Consider the following 20,877-nt stretch of genomic DNA (forward strand, 5'->3'; position numbering starts at 1 on the left):
ATCGCCTCCAGTTTCTCGCTATATCTCCCAGTTCTTCTATCTTCCGATGGCCGAAACTGTATCACTAGTTTACCCCTGGTGTATAGTTTGTTGTTGATAAACTGACCGACTGATCTTGGTGAATCACACTCATTTGCACACTGTTTTTTTTACAGTTCGATTCCAAATAGAACCTAAGTTTGACGGCAAATCGAGCACTGCGCCTACCTGATGAACCCGAAGAACGGCTAAACCATAAAGGAAACTACTCACAAGGTTGCNGACAGCCCACGACCGGTTTCGCCCTTCTTGGGGCTCATCAGCAACCTTGTGAGTAGTTTCCTTTATGAAGATATACAGCGATATCCCGAATATCGTGCCAACTGAAACATAAGGCGGCCTGTGTGCAGCACATTCAGCTGTAGAATATCATAAACGAGCGATTCAGCTGAGTCTCGTGAAAACCAAATTGATTTGCAAATGAGTGCATTTCTCGAAAACGGCTAAACCAGTCGTGGGTTTCTGAAGATTTTTTAGCACCTTGCTAACTATTTTTTAATCGAAATTCCCGTGCTTCGGAAGCTACTGTGGATCAAACACATTCTGACGTGGATTTCTAAGCCTAATAGAGGCCCTATCCGACGTTAGCTCAAGAATGCTTCTGTTGATCGTTTTCGTTCTGCCCATCGTACATCCACCTCGCCTCGATAAGTTGCACTTTCTGACAAATTCCATCATCAGCTAAGTCGGTGTTACGGTTGGTCAGTAAGTACACCTGCTTGCCAGGCTTGACGAATCGGGTCGATGCGTGAATCGAGCTGGTCATGAAAGTAGAGCACTGTCACTATCAGTCGGCTTGCGCATCAGACTGTGTGGTCCAACTAGCGATCCTTGCTATCAACTGATCCGGTGGTTACCCCGTCTTCCAACCAGCGCTCTCCGTTATCGATCATCCTGCCATCACCTAACAACAGACAGAATGTCTTAGAATGACACACTACTAGAGCCCACTGGCTCACGGCTGTCATGAATTTTGACACAGACGTTTCCATGTAGAAAAGGATGACTGTCCCATATCACAACCAGCCCCCCCTGCTTGAGATTATCCCAGTATATTTCTGAAATAAACTAGTATGTCGCTCGTATTCAACATTCGGCTGCTCATTCCTTTGTTTTGCTTCTATTCGGGCTCTCATCCCCTCAGAAGAAGATGAGAAGAGAATATAATATTTTCACTTGCCACCGCACCCGCGTAGTGTGAAATTTTCAATCTCTTAGTGTCGTAATGAGTCAACAGCTTGAGTATACAGTTTCAACTTAACGCTAGTGAGTTGACAAACAATCCTTGTCGCTGGCCCCTCATGTATTGTCTACGTAACTGCCATGAGTTCATCTACAAGCAGCTATTTTTGTAGCACGTCTTCATATGAATATCGGTTCCGTGCGCACTCATGATCCAGCTTGCTTAAATCCTCATATTTTGAGGTTTGAAAATGTGCCACACACGGCAAGACTCATGGGTTAACCTCCACCAGGAATGAAACGAATGCACATTCCAAACTGTCTCTGAACTATGCTGCTTTTCGATTTTGTGGTTGAATGATGGCGACACTTTCCCCTCACTTGGTGACATGTCTTAACCATGAGAACCTAAAGGTAACTACTCGAGACCGGCCCAGACACTGGACAAATTCGACGGTTTGGAAAGCTGGAATGTCTTGAATGTGGATCGATTGCTGAAACCCTAAACGTAGTTCGAATTCTGGGTCAACCTGATCGAAAAAGACAGCTCCAACAGGGAACAACGAATTGGAGGTCATCAGCGTAGGCTCTTGATCAATGTTTACAGTAAAAATGAGCTCCCAGTCAACCTATAGCCGGACCATGACCCGCTTTCGAGTATTATCTCGTCCTTCACTGTAAAGCCATTGAAATGGACATTATACTACTTGAGATGGCGAGAATTTACTAACCGAGAGGTTTGGTTCGAGCCCAACTCCGGGATCTCGACTGCTCCTGCCTAGACCTGAGAAAGTTGGCTGTATCTCGGCCATCATACCTTCTTCAGGTTGCGTGTCGGCTAGACACCGACAGGTTACTACAGCTGGATGACTATTAATTTACTAGTTATACTGATTAGAATACATGCCAAGCTAATAACATTCCCAAAAAAAGTTGAGAGCAACCCATGCAGGATAGTGAACACACACGTTACATTGGCACCCTAGCGGTGTTTTTAAGTGTCTTTAGAGCAGATCTTCGAACACGGCTGTGTCTCAGTACCTCCTATCACATTGCATTGCTTGGAGTACTGTACTTGCCCTGACCGGTGGCAGCCGAATGACTGTGGTCACGTGAGATGGGCACAATCGGTCCTCTAGTGCGACCTTGATTGACTCTTTCGGTCAGTCGTTTCAGCTTAGCGGAATCCAAATGGCTTCCGTGTTGGTACTCGCTTCGCCATGGTGCTCCAGCACTATATGCACTCCAAAGTTCACTGACGCCTCTTTGTTTCCCAAATGTTTCTGGTCTGCTGTATACACAACACAATCACTGTGTTCTCCATAGGGGACTGGTTTCATGCACACTCTGCTGCTTTTTTCCAGGACCCTCAGGCCAGCTACGATTTCAACGACAACGACCCCGACCCAATGCCCAATTGGCGTAGCAGTACGAACAAGTGAGTCACTTTTCCTTATTCCGGTTTTTATTACCGCTTGGCGCTCCCCTCTAACGTTCACTTTTTTCGTGAAATTTCCATCCATCCATATCTAGCAAGCGAAATGAAGTCAAGACCATAAGTAGAACCCATACGTACTTATTTTTGTCTGAATATATGGAAGGCGTGCGTCGTGAAGTTTTCTTAAAAGTGGGGCGTACCATGGGTTTCACTCACTAACGGACACTGATGATTTGACCCACCCGATACCGATTCATACCTCGTTTCCCCAAAATCTGGAGTACGCTGTCGATTACCCCTCCAACTGCTTAAAACCTGAAAGGAAACTCCGATTTTTCTTGCCAGCCGTATGTCATTACGTAATCGTCAGACTTTATCTCCTTTTACTGAGCTCCGTCCACATTTATGAGCGGCGTTATCCGGACGACTGGCACTGAGTATGGATCAATAGATGGAAGGTGGAACACCACATAACGGTACGAATTCAGTTTAGCGGCAGTAGCGAAGGAATTCCGGAATTTCTTTGAGTTTTACATTCACGCAAACCGACCAGGTTAGCTTGCAAGAGCTCGAAAAAGCCAGTGGGGATAGATTGAACCGGTCGGACATCAACATTGCAGTAGCAATTGTTAGTATTCGCCTCGTTTGAGCACATCAAGTCTCCGTGGAATGATCAATGCATGTTGGGTGTGGTTCTAAAACGACTGACTACTGAAATGGATAAGCGGAAATGCGTCGGTAAGTGTTTTGGCCTGTTCACGATAACAAAAAGCAAGTTCCCTCCTAAGAGAGACAGATTTCTCTGACTCAGAGAACGATTTTAGCCACCTCGATGAATTCCCTTTTCACATCATGGTACCTAGGACGGTATACTTGGTCCAGTCGAAATCTCTTTTTGTTGAGACCAACTTCTCAAGTATGGTATCCAACCGGTGGACTGTGTATCCCGGAAAGCTTAGGGTAAATAGACGGCTAATGGGTGGGGTAAACTAAACAATTGATCTGTGTACTTTTACCATTCATGTTGTTCGGCGTGCATGGAGTATCACAATGAGACAGACATGACCCAGCGCCGCCTACCCCGACATTCCCGTCTCTATCTATGCTTTAGTTGACGCGATTTAATTGCGCCGATACTATCACGGAATAGACTGCATAGCTGAATCACAAAAACAACAAACTACCTCGTCTAGCAGCCTACTGAGGCCGTTCGTTTGTCACAACCAAGAGATGTTTTTGCGCCACAACTACTGCATAGCGAATCACAAAAACAACAAACTACCTCGTCTAGCAGCCTACTGAGGCCGTTCGTTTGTCACAACCAAGAGATGTTTTTGCGCCACAACTGTCTGGTTGACGGGTTCGTGTGAGCACTGAATTTCTCTCATCACGATAGTACAATCGTTTGTTAGACTCGAGGTTCACAGCCTTGATGACTTGGCCGTATGTGTGTGTGTGTGTGTGTGTGCCTGTAAACCAAGTCGCACGAATAATGAAGTTTTTTTCACGAGAGTACGATCGTTTGTTAGACTCGAGGTTCACAGTCTTGATGACTTGGCCATATGTGCGTGTGTGTGTGTGTGTGTGTGTGTGTGTGGAATGCCAACCCAGAAAGAACCTTCAGCTGGAAAATCCGCACGTGATGAGAAGTAACTAAGTGACTAAGTCAGAATAATCTGACTGCTGGTGAGTAGTTGGATTATCTAACTCATTGATTGATCGAAGTCATTGAAGAAGAAGAGTTTTCTTTGGTCGAAGGGTTTCCACCAGGAATTGGAGGAGAATGAGCTCAGTCATGTGGAACAACAGCCCTGGATCCATTTCAAAGTGAGACGAAGCTGCGACCATCTGCGTGGAAATCTAACGTGTAGATGTGGAACACGCTTGTGATCGAGACAACGACAGGAAGACTACTAAAATGAACACTCCTTTCTTTGTTCTCCCCTCAAAGCGCTCTCTCCAGAGGAATCCAGTTGTAGTGTACTTGCTGGCTGAAATTCAGTACAGGTTCGCTTGTCAATTCCGGTCAGTCCGCTACAAGTAATTGGTTGTTTGGACACAGGGCGAGCGTGGATTTACTGACCGAAAGGTCCGTGGTTCGAACCCGACCTCTGCCCCTGGACTCTCCTGTCTAGGCTTGGGCAACCTGGCAGTATCCCAACCCTCGTGCTTCCTTCGGGTAGCATGGCAGTTAGGCACCGAAATGGTGCTACAGCTGAACGATTTTACGAGTTTTCGACACAGCTAAGCGTGCTACTGCATGTAAAACAGTAGTTCCGACGTAAGTCCATGAGAGTGAAGATCCATCTTCTTGACAGCCATCGGCCGGCCTATTCATTTGAGCATTGTGACTAACATCAGTGTTCCACTGACCATCAAGATGTTGCTTTAATTCCTCAACTCCATCACACCCCAGTCGAAATGCTCCGCTTTTAACCGGCCATTACACTCTATCTGTAAAATCCTTCCCTGTTTCTCCCGTCACTCGCAGTTTAGTTTGCAATCCTCACCCAAAGGAGATACCGAAACCCTCCTAGTTACTCTGTTGTGAACCACCCAGCGCGAGATGGCCAGAGCGAAAGTTTACCGACCGGTCCGTGGTTCGAACCCCATCTCTACATCTCGACTTCTCCTGTCTAGAACTTGGGCAACCTCGCAGTATCTTAGCTCTCTGGCTTCCTTCGGGTGACATGGCAGTTAGGCACCGAAAGCGTGTCACAACTGAACGATTATCTCTATCTATTTATCTTTCACCCAGAGTGAATTATTTCGGTTGTTCTGGATGGACAACGCGCGATCAGATCACCAACGTTCTAGTGTTTCCCACAGTCACAGTAGCACACATCTACTGTCTACTTGTACAGAATAGTAGACCTAGCCTGCTGCACGGGGTATCATTGTAGAATGAGTGCACTGCCTCCCACATAGCAGTTGTGGAACTCCTATGTTTAATTTTCATAATTGTGTTGGCGCCTTTTGTGTGGAATGTAGGAGGCTGTCGTCAAGGAAAACGTTTCTGAACCTATTGTGTCTGTTCTTCTCACTTGTTTGAGTGCTCCATCAACGTGTGTGTTTGAGTTTGCATCTGTAATCGATCCGCGCACATTTGTTCGTCGAAACTCCAACACCGTGCCCCAGTTGCTTTCAGAAGCGAGGCAACAGATCTGGAGTCTTATCTGAGTTTGTCCCTTTCAACCTGGTTTGTTCATCCTATTTTATGAGGAAAATTCCGATTTGAGAAACGTGAACTAGTTTTTTGTTTCAAGTTTAGGCTGCTCTGTGGCAAGATCTCTAGCGATACTCGTCCGAAGCGTGTTCCCAATGGTTAGTGCTCGCTACTTAAAGCACAGCTGTTACCAAACCGCCGCCTAGATCACACCAAACCATGCGCTGTTTATTGAGAGTGGTGCTAGAATGAATACCGTCGTTAGAGTAGAGGTTCTTAAGGGACATTTACCCCTCAATCAAGTCGTCAACAGCGGGTGTTGAACTACAAGGCAGTGAGTGATTAAATTCAACATGAGATAAGGGTGACGTATTACGCCATTCTCTTGATCGAGCTGTGATTGCGCTGTGGGTCTCTGCTTATGTTTTGATGGACATGGCCCAAGACCAGTTCAGAAGGGACGGAGACTGTGATAGTGTACAATCATTCCATCCTTTTTCGGTTCCAACATACCAATCTGACATGGCGAGAGACTAGTCCCCACGTTCATGCCGGCAGCGTGTCACGTGCCAAGATATGTGAGAATCACCACCAATCGACCGCTGTACGAAAATATGCTCATTTATTGCAAGGATAAAACTCTGCATTCAGCAGAACCTCTTGCTAAATAAAATTCCAGATTTCAGAAGAAGAAAGGGGACATATTCATGCAGTCAGAGACCGGTCAGTCCGGTAACTTTGTTTTTTTTTATATCCAAGATGTCTAGTCGCCAAGATCATCAGGAAACTGAGCAGGTGTTCCATTTGCATGAAACAGACAATGGTGTTTGATCAGCACTCGGTTAACAACCGAGTCTTCTTAGTCGAACTCTCCATGATCCTGTTTGATTAGCGTGTACATCCTCATCGATAAATTGGATCAGTTCAACTTCGAAGCGAATACTGGTGTGTGGATGAAAGCCCTTCGCTACGGAGTTGTTTATCAGAAAACACCAATTAAATGGTTACTAAACATTGGACTGGAAAGTAAACATCTCACATGCACCTTGTTTTTAAAAACTGAATATCCGTCTTCTTCTTGAACGCGACTTCTTGAACTTTCCTGGATATTCCTTGACTATCACACAATTGTGAACAAATGCTGCAGAGCAGTTTCACAAATTCCATAATAAATCCCACTTTCCATTGGATCAAGGCGGAGTTACAAAAAACCGCATATTACTCGCATGCCTCATGAGTAGTATCCGCAGTCACACTGATACAAAAAAGTAAGTAGTTGACAGCACACAGTCTTTTGATTATTCGCTGAGCTGGGCAGTTCGATTGCAAACGTTTCATCACCCCTCGAGGTGACATCGTCAGTGCGTTGTTAGGAGGTGTAGTAGAGCCTAGCAATGGGTCGATGGCTGTGCCAGTTATGTGGTTCAGTTTTCGATGGTCAGCCTGGGCTTTTGTCGGTCGAGGCTCGCAATAAACGTCGGGCCGTTGATGGCGCATTATTTCGAAATGACACTCAGATGTGCCTATTCTGTTGCTGTCCAAGTGTATACACACTCTATTCGTGATCGCTTTCCTTCAGTGCTTCCTCACACTTGGTTCGCACCGCTCTCCCCTTTTCTTTCCACTCTTCGCCAAGGTTTTACTATGATTATGTGACAGTTAAGCGCTAGTATGTGGTTGTGAGCGATTATTTATCTTGTTTCTACTCCTGCCTACTTCTAGACACCCTTACATATGCGTTACCCTTGTCCATTTGTTCCGTGAAGCAATGCTCTGTCCTCTTCAGCCTTTGTGGTGTTTCCAGACAGAGACTGGCTCTGCTTTGTCCTCTGCTGTCTCCTTCTGATGATGACTCCCCGTTTGGATCGGTCATCGGTTAGCTGTAACACTCTCCTGATGCCTAGCCGTCATGCTGAAGCGACATGTATACAGACTTGCAGGATAGTTATCGACAAGCCATTTGAAAGCACTTATGTGAGAATCGGACCGGAGTCGTCTAAGTACGAGCTCACGCCTTTGTTCACTGGACCATCCGGACCAGATCAAGAGTCTCTATCATCAGGATGTCGAAAGCGAGTCAAACACCAAGGGCATTCCCTTGCGGTGAATCAATGCACCCAACAACGCACTCATGATGTCTCCTCGATGGATGACAACTCGTTTGCCGGGTTTATAACCAATGGTTCTAATCTTGTGCCGCAACTCACTCCTGGACGATGAGAGTGTCGCGGTAAAGTTGCCTGTATTTCAGCAACCTGTCACTCCCATGAGTCTTCGTTTTTCGAGTTGCATGCCATAACCGAAAAAGGTTATTTTCACCAGAGAACGAATGAGCCCAAGCTACGTTATTATGGTGGTACAGGATGGGTGTTAGAACAGCGTGCTCTGCACGGACAATAACAGTTTTCCCCCTTTGACTGTTTGTTCTCATTCATCCAATCCATTCGTTCTAATTTTTTCCAAGAAAAAAGCAGGCTTCAAGCTGCTGTTTTCCAAATTTGTGCAGCTTCACTACTCTGTGTGGTGTTTTGCATCGACTGGAGCGAAAGGACTAAGGGTTCACCCGAATGGCCGAAATAGATTTGGGTAGAGTTGGATCTTGCAGCTGTTTATCGGTTAATTTCGCTGCCTTGAATGCATGTTTGGTCGTACGACCATCGGTAATAACAAAGGCTTTAATCAGGCATTGCCGGATTCCTTGAAAACAGGTCCTGGTATCGCAACTTCTCCCGGCATGTTTTGCCGACAACTAGTTTACTCCGATACCCCTGGTGTCATTCATTACTAAAGCCCATGTGTTCGCAGTGCGATAACAACTGGAAGTGCTGACGCCCAAAAACCATATAGATCCTCGGCACAGAATCGGACGAGAATGACCTTTGCCAGTTGTCCGAAATTTCCGGTTTTTTTGTTTTTAGACCAACACAGATTGAATGTAGGGCATCTCTTCGAAATGTCATTGTCAGCCTCGGACAGATGTACGAGAAAGAATATTAAAAAATAAAGGACTATGGGAGTCATGTGATCCTATCATTTGACTGGCCGATCACATGAGTGCTGTTACCTGAACGAATCACTTGAATACAAAGTTTAAGCTGGCGAATTCTGATGCCACTGGCTTTTATAAGGTCTTCATTTGGATAGACATTACTCAGTTTTCGGGTGCTCTGTAGGTGGGTATTAAAGCTACGGTGGCATTCATGTAGTGTTCCGTGTCCAATAGACGGTCACGTTCCAGATAGTACCAGATGAAAAAACATTACGCGTTGACGTCACTACCTCACGGTTCATTTCCTGAAGTGATGCATGTACACACAAGCATCCAGTGTTACAATTCGTATGAGGTAGGTGCGCCCACATCCAGCTGGTCTGTTTTTTCCATGGGGTGTTTATTATGTACCCTGAAAGGCAATCTTCCATCTGTGTTGATGCGCAACACTCTTGCCATATCCGGTTTTCAAGTTTTATGACTATGCAACGGTAACCAGGCTTTTATTTGTCCGCCTCCCCCCACACACATTTGTATATCTGTTTTCACCTTAGGAACATCAATCCAGCGTCCGCATGTGGACAACGCTTTGTTATAGTTTCAGAAGCATTGTCTTTGATCACCTGACTTTACAGTTTAGACCGCGCTGGACTGCTTGTTACTTTGCTTGCTGTCCGTTAGTTGCTCAGTGCAGGAGAATACAGTTAAAAGTTGGTCGGTGTGTGTGTTCGGTTGTACAGTTCGCTTCAGCATCATTAGGGGTCGCATTTGCTCTGTTTTGAGTGCATGTTTTTGACTTCAATAAAGACGCTGTTAGGCTGTGAAAAATCAGCGATTTGTACTGGAGTTGAATTCGCTTTTCAGTGCTTTTGCGACTGTACGGGACGTTCACGATATGAAGGCTTCAAAGTTTTGCATTCATCTGGAAGTTTTACTCATCTCTTTTGTTTATTATGGAACACAACGTCTCAGAGAGACTGACTGAAATGTGTCCTAGGTTGTAATTCGCCATCTAATCAACGGGGCTATGTGTTGACACTCGTGTCATGGTTGCGTTGTATGTGTGTCGAAAAGATGCCGGGGCAGAACGGACCTATTTTACTAGTTTTCAAGTGTTTTAGGCACCAATTAGCTCCTAAAACATAGGCTTTTCATCACCCGTTACGTTGACGTCACCGGTACGCGGTCGTCTAGAAATTGATAAGACAAAAGGTTGCATCTTCGTCCGCACAGGCAACGCCTGGATTATCCCTGTGCAACTAGGAGGAAGCCTTGTGGAGGCAAACGAAAATAAATCCTATCAGAGCTTCGCATATGCTGCACTCCCATTCTTGTAACAAAGTTCTTATGAATTAATGAGTTACGCTGGCTCAAAGTCTTTGAGTCAAATACGATGGATGGAACGATTCTCTAGAGTGTCTGTCAGGAGACGCTGATATTGTACTCCACATTTTTAGGTTTGGTTTTCGCATTTTCAAGGGTTCAATCGCGTCCTCAACAAACCCGACAGTGGTGTTTCATTGCCACCACTCGTTTGCTTTGGATAACACTTCTGCGTAGCAGGTGGTCTGAGAACATGGACATCCGCCATCTAGGACATTCGTTCGGTTGTAGCATCCTTTCGTTGCCTATCTTTCATGCCACCAGAAGGAAGCACGAGGACAGGGATACTGCCCAAGCCTAGATAGAGGAAGCCGAGAGGCAGAGGTTGGGTTCGAACCACGGACCTTCCGGTCAGGAAATTCGCACTCTAACCACTTTGGCCATTTCACCCGCGGCCGGAGTCTCATAGATGTGACGGCTGATCGCCGCTACCGGCCAGCGACAGCTTGTGACGTTATTGCGGTCCATCCATTCTGTCTCAGCAGAAGTTTGCACTAAAGTGGTATGTAATTGCAAACAGTTAACACAGTACGGCAGCTTGGGACAGGCCCTTGTGGAGACAAAGGAAGATTATTGTAACCGTATTCATGGCCTCATCACAGAATATCCCACAAGGTCGCACCAGAGTCTTCGTGAGGGGGCGAGAAGCGTCGACCTAGAGGTGTTCGATTCAGATTGGCTCACACTCTGACCAATCAGGGCATGCCTCTGTTTGGTCCGCACGTGACACATCCGTCCAACCGATGTGATGTTCGGTTTTTAAGAGCGACTGGCCTCCGAACACTAAGGCATCCACATCGAGGTGCCGTACCATACGGTTATCGAGTCATGACAACTCAAACAGGCTAACGACTGCATTTTTTCAACAAGACGACCAGAACAACAGTACAACCACTTGGCCATCCAAACATAACTCTTTTCGGGGGGGTAGGGCGGCTAAAATTCCTGAAAACGGTGTTTCACAATGACAGTTGAACGACGTTGCAAAGAAGATTCAGAAGCGCTTGTCTGCAAATCGATACCGAATACCATAAGCGTGAGAAGATAAGACGATGTAGTTGGGTTGAACTTATGGAAGAATTTTGATGAGTGGCACATCGCCAAGCCGAATTACCTAGTACAATCTAGCCTCCAAACCAAACAGTTGCTCATACTGGCGATCAGCATACCAGTGTGTTGCCAAAGTGTGCCTTGGCGTATCTTCTTTTACAGTCCTCTGGAAATACCTACGGCGAACCACTATGTCCTTGACGTGTATCCTCGGGTTTTTCAATGGCAAATGTCTAACGTCTTGCTTCTTTATTCACTGCAGCGGTCGCCACAGATTCATAAGATATCGGGGGTGTACAACAGGGCTTATTTTGGTGCACTAGCTGGTTCCAGGACCTTTTTGCCTTGCTTACCGGCTCGATCAGGTCGAGCATCTTTTTTGATAAAGACCGACTTCGGACGGGGATTTTATACGAATTGTATCTGCGACCCGCTTCAGAATAAGGCCTGATAATGAAATCTTTGGTCAACAGGTTGAACTGTTGGAAGTACGAATGTCTTGCAAAGCCTATGTACTTTTAACAGATGGATTGAACTCTGTGCCCAGAGGAATACAACATGAACTCTTGCCTTCACGAAAAGGAATTTTGGATTCGCTGCGCCCCATTAGCACCGACAAAGGGACGGAGAATTGGGTGCCAACTTTCAATCACGTTCTTGAATCTTTTTAGAAGTTCTCTACCCTCAGTTTTGATGAGGCGAGGGACAAACCGACTGGATAGGATAAACTGTACCACAGTCATAACAAGTAGCATATCTGAGCCGCCAGTTGTGATAAGAATGCGTTTTACTACAGGAGGAACAAGTATCCGATACTTGCGTGTACGTGAGCCATAGCTGATCGAAAGTGGGATTCATTTTAGAATTCTTGGGATACCATAGAGTGACCCCCTGTGGACGTACAGGCTGACTCACAAGATACATACGGCTTGGTATGTGTGTATGGCGTAACCGACGTTATGTGGATTCCGTAAATGGCGCTATTTACCGTCTAAGGGCGAGTTACTCACACTCGTGGCCAATTAGTTGTGCTCAAACTACTAGGCTTGTTCAGAAAAAAAACGAACAGTTCCACAACCAAGTGTGCGTTTTTCGCAATAAATCTAAAGACATGACGGTCTCCTTCTCTTCTGTTGGTGCGTTACGACCATGGAAGCGTGTCCTGAAGCCTAAGAAATAGTTTTCGACTACCCGGAGCAGGTCCGTTTGGGGTCTCCAACTTTTCTAGACCACAGGTTTGAACCTGTGACGCTTCGCTCACATATGTGAGGGAAGCGTGTCTGAAGCCTAAGAAATAGTTTTCGACTACCCGGAGCAGGTCCGTTTGGGGTCTCCAACTTTTCTAGACCACAGGTTTGAACCTGTGACGCTTCGCTCACATATGTGAGTGAATTTTACAACTGAGGACGCTGATACTAATCAATGTCACATTCATTATTAGTACACACAGAACTCCGTAATCTAAGGTTAACAATCACACAGTTATCGACAGAAAGAACCGTTTGACTGTAACACCCTTTTGGCGCCTAGCTGTCATGCCACCCTCAGGGCTGGGATACTGCCAGGTTGCCCTGGCCTAGACAGGGGAATTCGAGAGGCAGAGGTAGGGTTTGAACCACACACCTTCCGATTAGTGAATTCGCGCTCCATCCACTGAGCTATCTTGTCGACAAAAGAGAATAAGGTCACAGTTATCCCTATCACTGCGCGATGATGACATCTTGTATTATCTATGTTACAGATGATCAGAGCACAGCTTGTATCGTTTCGTATCAGTTCTTTTCGGTTGAGGGGTCACAAAGGGCCAGGGCAAGGGTCACAAACGGGTCGTTTGTGTGCCAATTGCCATTAGGTCCAAGCGGCTGAGCAAATCTCGTGAACCTTTCCGGGGAATAAAGGAATGCTGAAGACTTGATTTGTTGAACTTCTCGGAAGTCATCATTTGGTTGTCTCTCCGTCTCAGAATTAATTCTCTTTTCTACTGTCACTTGTCACTGTATATTTGAACGACCTTCAGGAACAAGCTAAGATCATCTGTCGGTTTACTTATTGGGGTCGGGTTTACGTTGGTTCTTACCTGTTCACACGTTGTCGAATCAACCTTCGTGATATACGGGTGGCATCTGTCCTCATATATATGCCCCATATCAGTGGATCTGTATCCCGCTGGTCGTCACATGACCGGCTCATTCACCTCTTGACAAGAAAGAATGTACTTTTGTTTTGTTTCTTGCCTTGGATTGTACTTCGTTTACTCTGAACTTCCCCTATGAGCCATATAAACTGATCCCGCATTTGCCTCCATATTGTTGGCGTTGTTACCATGGCGTCCAAAGTGGTGTTTTGGGATCAGTTCAGCTGATTTTGTTCACTAGAGCTATTGGTTGTCTGTACTTTGTTGCCCAATCAAATACGAGTGTCTGTTGATAACAAAACCTCTTCCCTTTCACACTTTAATAACTTTACCTCTGTTTATTGTGTACCTATCAGCTCTCTCTGTGTGTCTGCTACTGTTTTCAGCAAGCATGGAACTCGCTGCGCTGGACAAGTTGCGGCCGAAGGAAATAATTCCAAGTGTATGGTTGGAATTGCATTTAATTCTCGCATCGGAGGTAAGGTTTGACGTCGCCGATCGAGTGGACTACGTTCGTTTGACAGAACTGTTGTGGTATCGGTCTAATATTGATTGGTATCTTAGCCTCTGCAACCATCGAGTTCATTTAGTTTTATCACAACTGATACGAACTTCTATCTCGAACCCCTTGTCACCAAGCTCTCCTTCTCCACCATCAAACCGTACGTTCATTGCTACCTGTTCTCGAATCTTCGCGACTAATTTCTACCTTGTTTGTCCATCTCTGGTGAACTACAGGGACGGATTCGCCAATCAGCATACCCTGCGCCTTCCCACCTGTAGTAGTTATTACGTGCACCAAGGGAAATCGTGTTCCGAGATCCCCAACTTCCCAGGCTCGGTTAGGCTTTCAACTTTACTAAACCTACCCTCATCTTAAAATCTATGATGGTAATGTGTCGTAGTCTGTTCTGGAATACTGAACGAAAATTTTGAGCACGTACACACTCACTCCGCGCATGGAAATTCTCCAGACTGCATGCCAAGATACCTCATTTGTGGCCGCTCAGCACAACAGTCGTGAGTGACCTTCGTATCGTCGAATTTGTGGACAGATGCTTTTGAGCTTCAAATTACATTGGTGAGCGCCCGCAACTGCAAGTGCCAAGCCATTTAGACTGCGTGACGTTGGCTGCATCATCATCATCGACAGCATGACACCGATGCTTCGCTGCCGTACGAGGAGGTCGAACCAAACAGAGAAGCTGAGTTCGACTCACCACACATCAAATTATCTGATAGAGTCACTCGTTCAACTGAAGAGTGAATCTTTCACCTTGCAATTCCGGATCAAACCGCAACTTCAGATCACTAGCCTCTAAACAGGGGCGTCGCTCAGTGGCGACATTCAAAATTCGCACTGGATGCTTCATTCTAGTGACCACTTCTTGTGACGCTGACGTCAAATTTATATGCCTGTCCACTTTGGACAATCAGTTCATCACTCCTGTAAAGTACAAACGACTTTTAGGTTGCAGTTTAGAGATAGCTTGACGGGGCCTACCGTTTTTGCTGGAATGCTCGGAATATAAATCACCATGAAGACAGCTCGGCCTCATCTGAAAATGATCGCTGCAATGTAGACACGCAGGAAATCACTTATCGTTTGGGGATTCCGTAAACCTCTGGATATTGATAGCGTTCTTTTCGACAACAGCCACACACCTTAAGGAAAAGCGGCAAGTAAATGTAAGTGGCGAGACAGCAGTAGGCACATCAGCGAGTGTACACTAACATGTAGTGATACGTGTGTGGTAACGGTATTTTTCTCAGCTTTGCTCTCGGTTTGAGCCTCTCAAGCTAGCATTCACGTCAAATCGACCACCAGATGTGCACAAGGTGTAGTAACGCGTAGGCGGCAATAACTTTCTGGAAATTCCGACGCGTTCTGGATGCGCCATTGGCAACCGGCATTCGGCCAATCGTTCAGCTGTAGCNCCCTTTCCGTGCCTAGCTGCCATGCCACCCGAAGGAAGCACGAGGGCTGAGATACTGCCAGGTTGCCCAAGCCTAGACAGGGGAATTCGAGAGGCAGAGGTGGGGTTCGAACCACGGACCTTCCGGTCAGTAAATTCGCGCTCTAACCACTTGGGCCATCTCGCCCCCCCCCATTCGGCCAATACTGGGTCATGATTGGCTGTTAGGTCCAGACTTCCTACCAATCCGATCTCTTCTTGATGCCGGACCGGTAAGTGTCCCGAATTCTTGGTCAATCTTACGTGGGATGGACTTGTTGGCCGTAGCAGCACCCGAGTACGAGCGGTAAAGCGGGATCCGTGTGGAATTCCGCCTAACAACATGACTAATTAAGCGCGAGCGTACGACCTGTAGATTTAGTACTTGGTCGTTTAGTGAGGTTGGTACAGTCCGATCTTTCATGAGCCCCATACACGCAAAGTGTAAAGCACCGCTTCAAGACTGGGTGGGATCAAATCCTAACCTTAAGCTTGTAGGTGAGCCATTCGAGGAGGTAGACAAATTTGTCTACAGGTGTATCAGTCCCAATGGTCTGGCCCAAGATGATATTTCCTTGGGAAGGCCAGAGCAGTCTTCATCAACCCGCATCACCGGTGTCGCAACATCAACTTATCCATCAAGGGTCTACTTTGCAATGCTGAGGTGCGCACCATATTACTGTGCGGGTTAGAAACCTGGCCGCTGCGCGTCGGAGACGTCAGTGTTTGACCATCAATGTCCTTGAAGCTCTGTCCAAGTCTGGGGAACACCGGATCGGTAATGTGGGCCAAATGATTTCCGGAATAAATACCGATGGATCAACTGATCACACCTCGTGGGTTGCGCTGGCTTTGTTGAAACTGTCTAGTTGATGTTTCGATTTTTGGTGAGTATCGAAAATTCATTCAAACAATTTAGTCAGGTTGGCTAGTTTCATTATATACAAGTGACAAAGGGAGACTCGTTTTTGGCTGAAATTTTGTTAGATTTTGGTAACATCTCGCTTTATTGTCTTTGTCATCATCCACAATATTGAATCATCAGAATACACCAGAGGTTCAGTGCCGAGACGCTACGTTTTTCACACTAGGAAGAACATCGGAGACCTGCGGTTGCAAGGCCTCGTCAACATTGATGATCACTTTTTGTTCAGAGGGCTCTGTCAACGGTGGATACGCAGCGATGGGTATCCGATTCTGATAATCGTACCTTTGGGCGCATTTCGACACCTCAGGCGACAGACCTTTCAACTATGCTGAGTCAGACTGAGCAAAACATCCAGACGCAACGTGTCATAGCGAAAGCTAGACTTGAAAGTGCAGGAATTCCGACTGTTACGTTTAGCCACCATTTCAAACTTGATTAGCGTCCTTTCATGTTTGCACTTCTGTGTGTGTGTGTGTGTGTTCGAACGCAAACGAATCGAGTTGCAAAGCACTTCGCCTGGGACAAAGTGATGGCAACCGAAATCCGTTAGCCGGCAGTGGTGCCGGCCAGTCCAGGTTAGACCGGGGTTATCAGCTTTGAACTACGTCAGCAGGTTTCTTGTCCATTCGTTGAAAAACGGAATAAGGGTGTGAAACCTCACTTTGTTGCCACATTTTGTCTGGTCGTAATAGCCTCTCGAAAATATCAACACCCATCTAACTTTCTAGTGTTAAATAACAGCATTCATTTTTGTCTCACGCGTGTAGTTTTTTTATCAGAGCGGTAGTGTACTGAACCATTTGGTTTTGTGCGTTGGACGCTCGCACACCGGTGCGTAATTTTGTCTCCCAGAAAACAGTTGTGAGTTCAGGAAATAAACTCTGGATCGAAATTCGTTTTGGCGGAGTTAATCTGTGCAAATCAATTTGAAGAAGTCGGTAGAATCCCAAAAATGGTCAAATAGTGTATGTCATCAAACATTTTGAACGAATTCATGATTCCGAAACAATTGAGAACAGTGTCAACAAATCGGTTTTCCAGGAAACCCCAACACTCTAGAACGCTTCTTCTAAAGGATATCTCACGTTTTTTTTGTGTCGAACGGACTAACAAAGCACATCCCTGATTCACTTACCTTTTGATTTCTTGAGGTCCGCGGGCATGCAATACAGGCCAGCCACCGTTTCTTAGTATAACGATGACCGCATTCCACTACTTGGGCTGTTTTAGGACTTTATTAGAGCTTCTGTCAGTTGGAGAACCGATTCCATCGCTAGCTGTCTCTAAAGAACTAGATTTATACGTGCTTAGCTCAGTCTCATCACCGACTTGTCACAGAGCTTACGAGTACCGTCCCTGTGAACGATGTTCCTGTGACTTTTCGTATATTGCAAAGCACTGAACGCTGTAAGCTGTCCTCGGTGGTTGTCGGGTCGGTCCCCACTAAACTCGTCTTATCGCCTCCGATTGGCCAATCAGAGTGCGGCCACCCTTGGTCGCCCAACTAACATGAAGTATGCCGGCAGATAGAGCGCACTGTCGCTTGTGGTTACAGCCAGCTTGGTTCACCTGATGAGTGATTCAGTCAGTACAGTACACAAGGCTCACCAACGCGTACAAATCACCCTTGAACGAAGCAAAGTCACCGAGTCTGAGATAGGAGTCCAAGTGACTATATATCATGTGAAAACTATGCGTGAGTTTATATCGTTTCTACGTGCCCCTGTGTGCCAACAACCCGTTGTTGACATGCTAGGTTTTTTTCACTTCTCGTTACTTCATTACATTTTCATTTCGTTTCTGCCTTTTTCCCTCGTCTCCATTCGATTTGAACCGGACTCAATCTACTGCAAGGTATCCGCATGCTGGATGGTTACATCACCGATCGCCTGGAGGCAGATACGTTGCATTTCCGAAACGACCACATTCACATCTATTCAGGCAGTTGGGGTCCGGAAGACACGGGCAAGTTGTACGAAGGTCCAGGAGTGCTCACGCAGTCGGCTTTCCAAAAGGGCATTGCCTCGGTACGAACGTAACTGCACATTGGTACAGGCTTTCCTTTTGTTATCCAATTAGTGAATATGTATCGATTTAGTGCTAGTTTACCTCCGAAGCTAGCTAATGAATCACCTGATCTCGGACAAACGTAACAGCAGAAATGCTTACCAGAAAATGACCGGTATTAGTTAATAGACAAGGCAGGTGAAGACCAGCTGGCCTGAGTGTTTTCGCCTTCCCGATGTGTGGGTACTTCTTAATTCCTTAATTACAACCCATGTAGCCAGACGAAGGCTCAGTATAGCTGGCTCAATGGTTAGGGCGAGATATTACCAACCGGAAGTTCCATGTTTCGAACCCGACCTCTCGACTGCTTCCCTCTAGATTTGGACAGTCCGGTAGTATATCAGTTCTTGTGCTATGGCGGTCAGACTGGTTGATTTTTCATCCAAATCTAAAATCACCTTATAGACGAAATACACTACTTGTGAGGTTGCGAAAATTCTTCCCACGACTGGTTTCGCCTTTCTTGGGGTTCATCAAGTAAGTGCAGTCCCCGAGTTTCCCTAAACCTCATGTTCTACTTAAAACCAAATTGCACGAAATTAGCCCATTTGCAAACGAAATTGGTTTTGCGAGAGACTCATCTGGAACCCAGATAATCTCTCGTTTATGATGCTTGCAAATGGGTGTATTTCAGTGAATTCACCTTGTTTATTTCAGCTCTTGCAGCTTGTGGTTGAAAGCTTGTGTTAGATGCCGTTTTTTCCTTTGGCAAATGTTTTTTATTGTGCATGCCGCCCATGATCGGACTCTGCCGGATCATCCAGACTATTCAGTCGGCCAGGGAGAGGTTGAAAGTGGCAGATGTCTCTGATTACCTCATCAGATGCCGATTGTTTTCTTGATTGCGAAAGCGTTACAAAGGGTGGTAGAGTGGGGATGTAACGCGAAGGCGGCACGGTGCTTCAGCCAACCAGTTTCTACGCTTGTGGACATGTCGGTCGCCACTGCACACTGCGTGTTACATATTCAGTGTCGATTTCCGGTTGGTCGTTGTATATTTCTATTGGCCATACTGCCCCACCAGGTTATGCTATTCGCGCTCTCGACGTTCAGCTTCGTATGAAGTGTTGAGCTAGGCTGTGCCGTGATGCGCCTCTGAAATAGGGTCGTCACACTTTGAATTCTTCATATTGCTGCTAGTTATGCGTATTTTCGACAGTGCCGTAGTGCAGGGACCCCTGATCCGATAATCAAACTGGCATTCTTTCTGTGGCCACCGGACTGAAAACTACTCAAGTCATCCAATAGGAACCAGTACTTGAGCGCGCGTTATTTGTGCCCGTATCCATGTATCATTCCACCAGTACCGCCCACCTGGTCGACTCCCACCGCGGTTTATCCTTCGTGAAATCTTTCACTCCGTGTACCCTCCACAAAACATTGGCGATGCCTTTTCAACCAAAGCATGTCTAGCGAATCTGCACTAAAAAGGATGTTTCTGATGGCATGAAACTTGGGGTTTCGGATGGGCTGTCAGAACATTCTCGAGTATTGCTTCTCCCTGGAATTGGGTGGTCGCTAATGCCTGAGCAGGATTTATCGACACCTGAACCCCGTCATGGTTTCCAGAACTGCATATTGATGTTGCCGGTCAATATTAGTGAAAGAAGGAAGGCCTTCGCTGCGGAGTTATTTATTCGGAAATGCCAACTGACCGGTTACAGACCATTGAACAAGGAAGCAAAACTCTAATCTGCATCTTAGTTACAAAAACTGGACACAGATCTTCTCCCGAACGAGTCTTCCCGGATATTCATTGATTCCAATCATTCCTCACTCAAATCCAAGCAAATGTTACAAAGTGGCTCCACGAATTCCGCAACAGAACCGTCCTTTTCAAAAGACGCAAAGCGAAATTCTACGAACAACACATACTACGCGCGTGCCTGCCCATCAGCATTAAAACCGTTACAATGGTAGGTAAGATCCTATTCACCAGCTTTGTTTTACATGTTGTTGCGTGGATCACCAATAAAATCTGGCCATTTTTATTACAAAATATCCTAGATAATTACTTCGGCGACACGCCAATACATACGAAGTGCAATGTTAGGCCTAATAAAGTTTCAGGTTGCTTTTTCAAGTTTACTTCTTTTTAAGTCGTAGCAAAAACAAGCGGGACACATGTTTTCTAATGGCAGCGCTAATTATTTCGGCAGAAATTAGTCTTGCACCTCAGCTTGACAATTTTAAGCGGATGATAGCAAACAGAGGAGAAGTGTTTATCTCTGTAGCATATTGAAGAATGCTTATCATCACAATTAGTGGGTTAAATCTGTCTGCTTACAATCCACCGGACAGTATGACTGGAAGAGAATCAATGGTTCGCTTCATAACTTTATGTATTGCCGGCATTTGGAAACCGGCATTAACCAAAAATCTCAACAGTCCTCGGAAAGCTTGCTAAACATGGAAAACGGCACTCTTAGCGTAATTATTAGTGATTATTCTGAGGAAAAAACTCCCGGTCTATTATCAAATAATGCGTAACATCCACCGGAAAAGAAGAATCTCATTATACGAACGGGACTTTTGAGGCACGAAAT

General features: G+C 45.8%; 2 protein-coding genes across 2 annotated transcripts in view; one reads left to right on the forward strand and one right to left on the reverse strand.

Moving 5' to 3' along the window:
• T265_06397 (hypothetical protein) overlaps positions 1-20,877 on the forward strand; it is a gene marked incomplete at both ends in the record, with an annotated part of 81,196 nt that overhangs the window by 13,201 nt on the left and 47,118 nt on the right. The window contains 3 exons of the mRNA XM_009171645.1: positions 2,586-2,659; positions 13,738-13,859; positions 18,119-18,291. Of these exons, the coding sequence (XP_009169909.1) occupies positions 2,586-2,659; positions 13,738-13,859; positions 18,119-18,291 (369 nt within the window). The remainder of the gene's footprint in view (positions 1-2,585; positions 2,660-13,737; positions 13,860-18,118; positions 18,292-20,877) is intronic.
• Positions 12,781-14,754, reverse strand: T265_06398 (hypothetical protein; the record flags this gene model as incomplete). Its single annotated transcript, XM_009171646.1, has 2 exons — positions 12,781-13,025; positions 14,658-14,754. The coding sequence occupies 2 exons, from the start codon at positions 14,752-14,754 to the stop codon at positions 12,781-12,783; spliced, it is 342 nt and encodes a 113-aa protein (XP_009169910.1).

This window comes from Opisthorchis viverrini (genome assembly GCF_000715545.1).
Source record: "Opisthorchis viverrini unplaced genomic scaffold opera_v5_130, whole genome shotgun sequence".
Lineage (NCBI taxonomy): Eukaryota > Metazoa > Platyhelminthes > Trematoda > Opisthorchiida > Opisthorchiidae > Opisthorchis > Opisthorchis viverrini.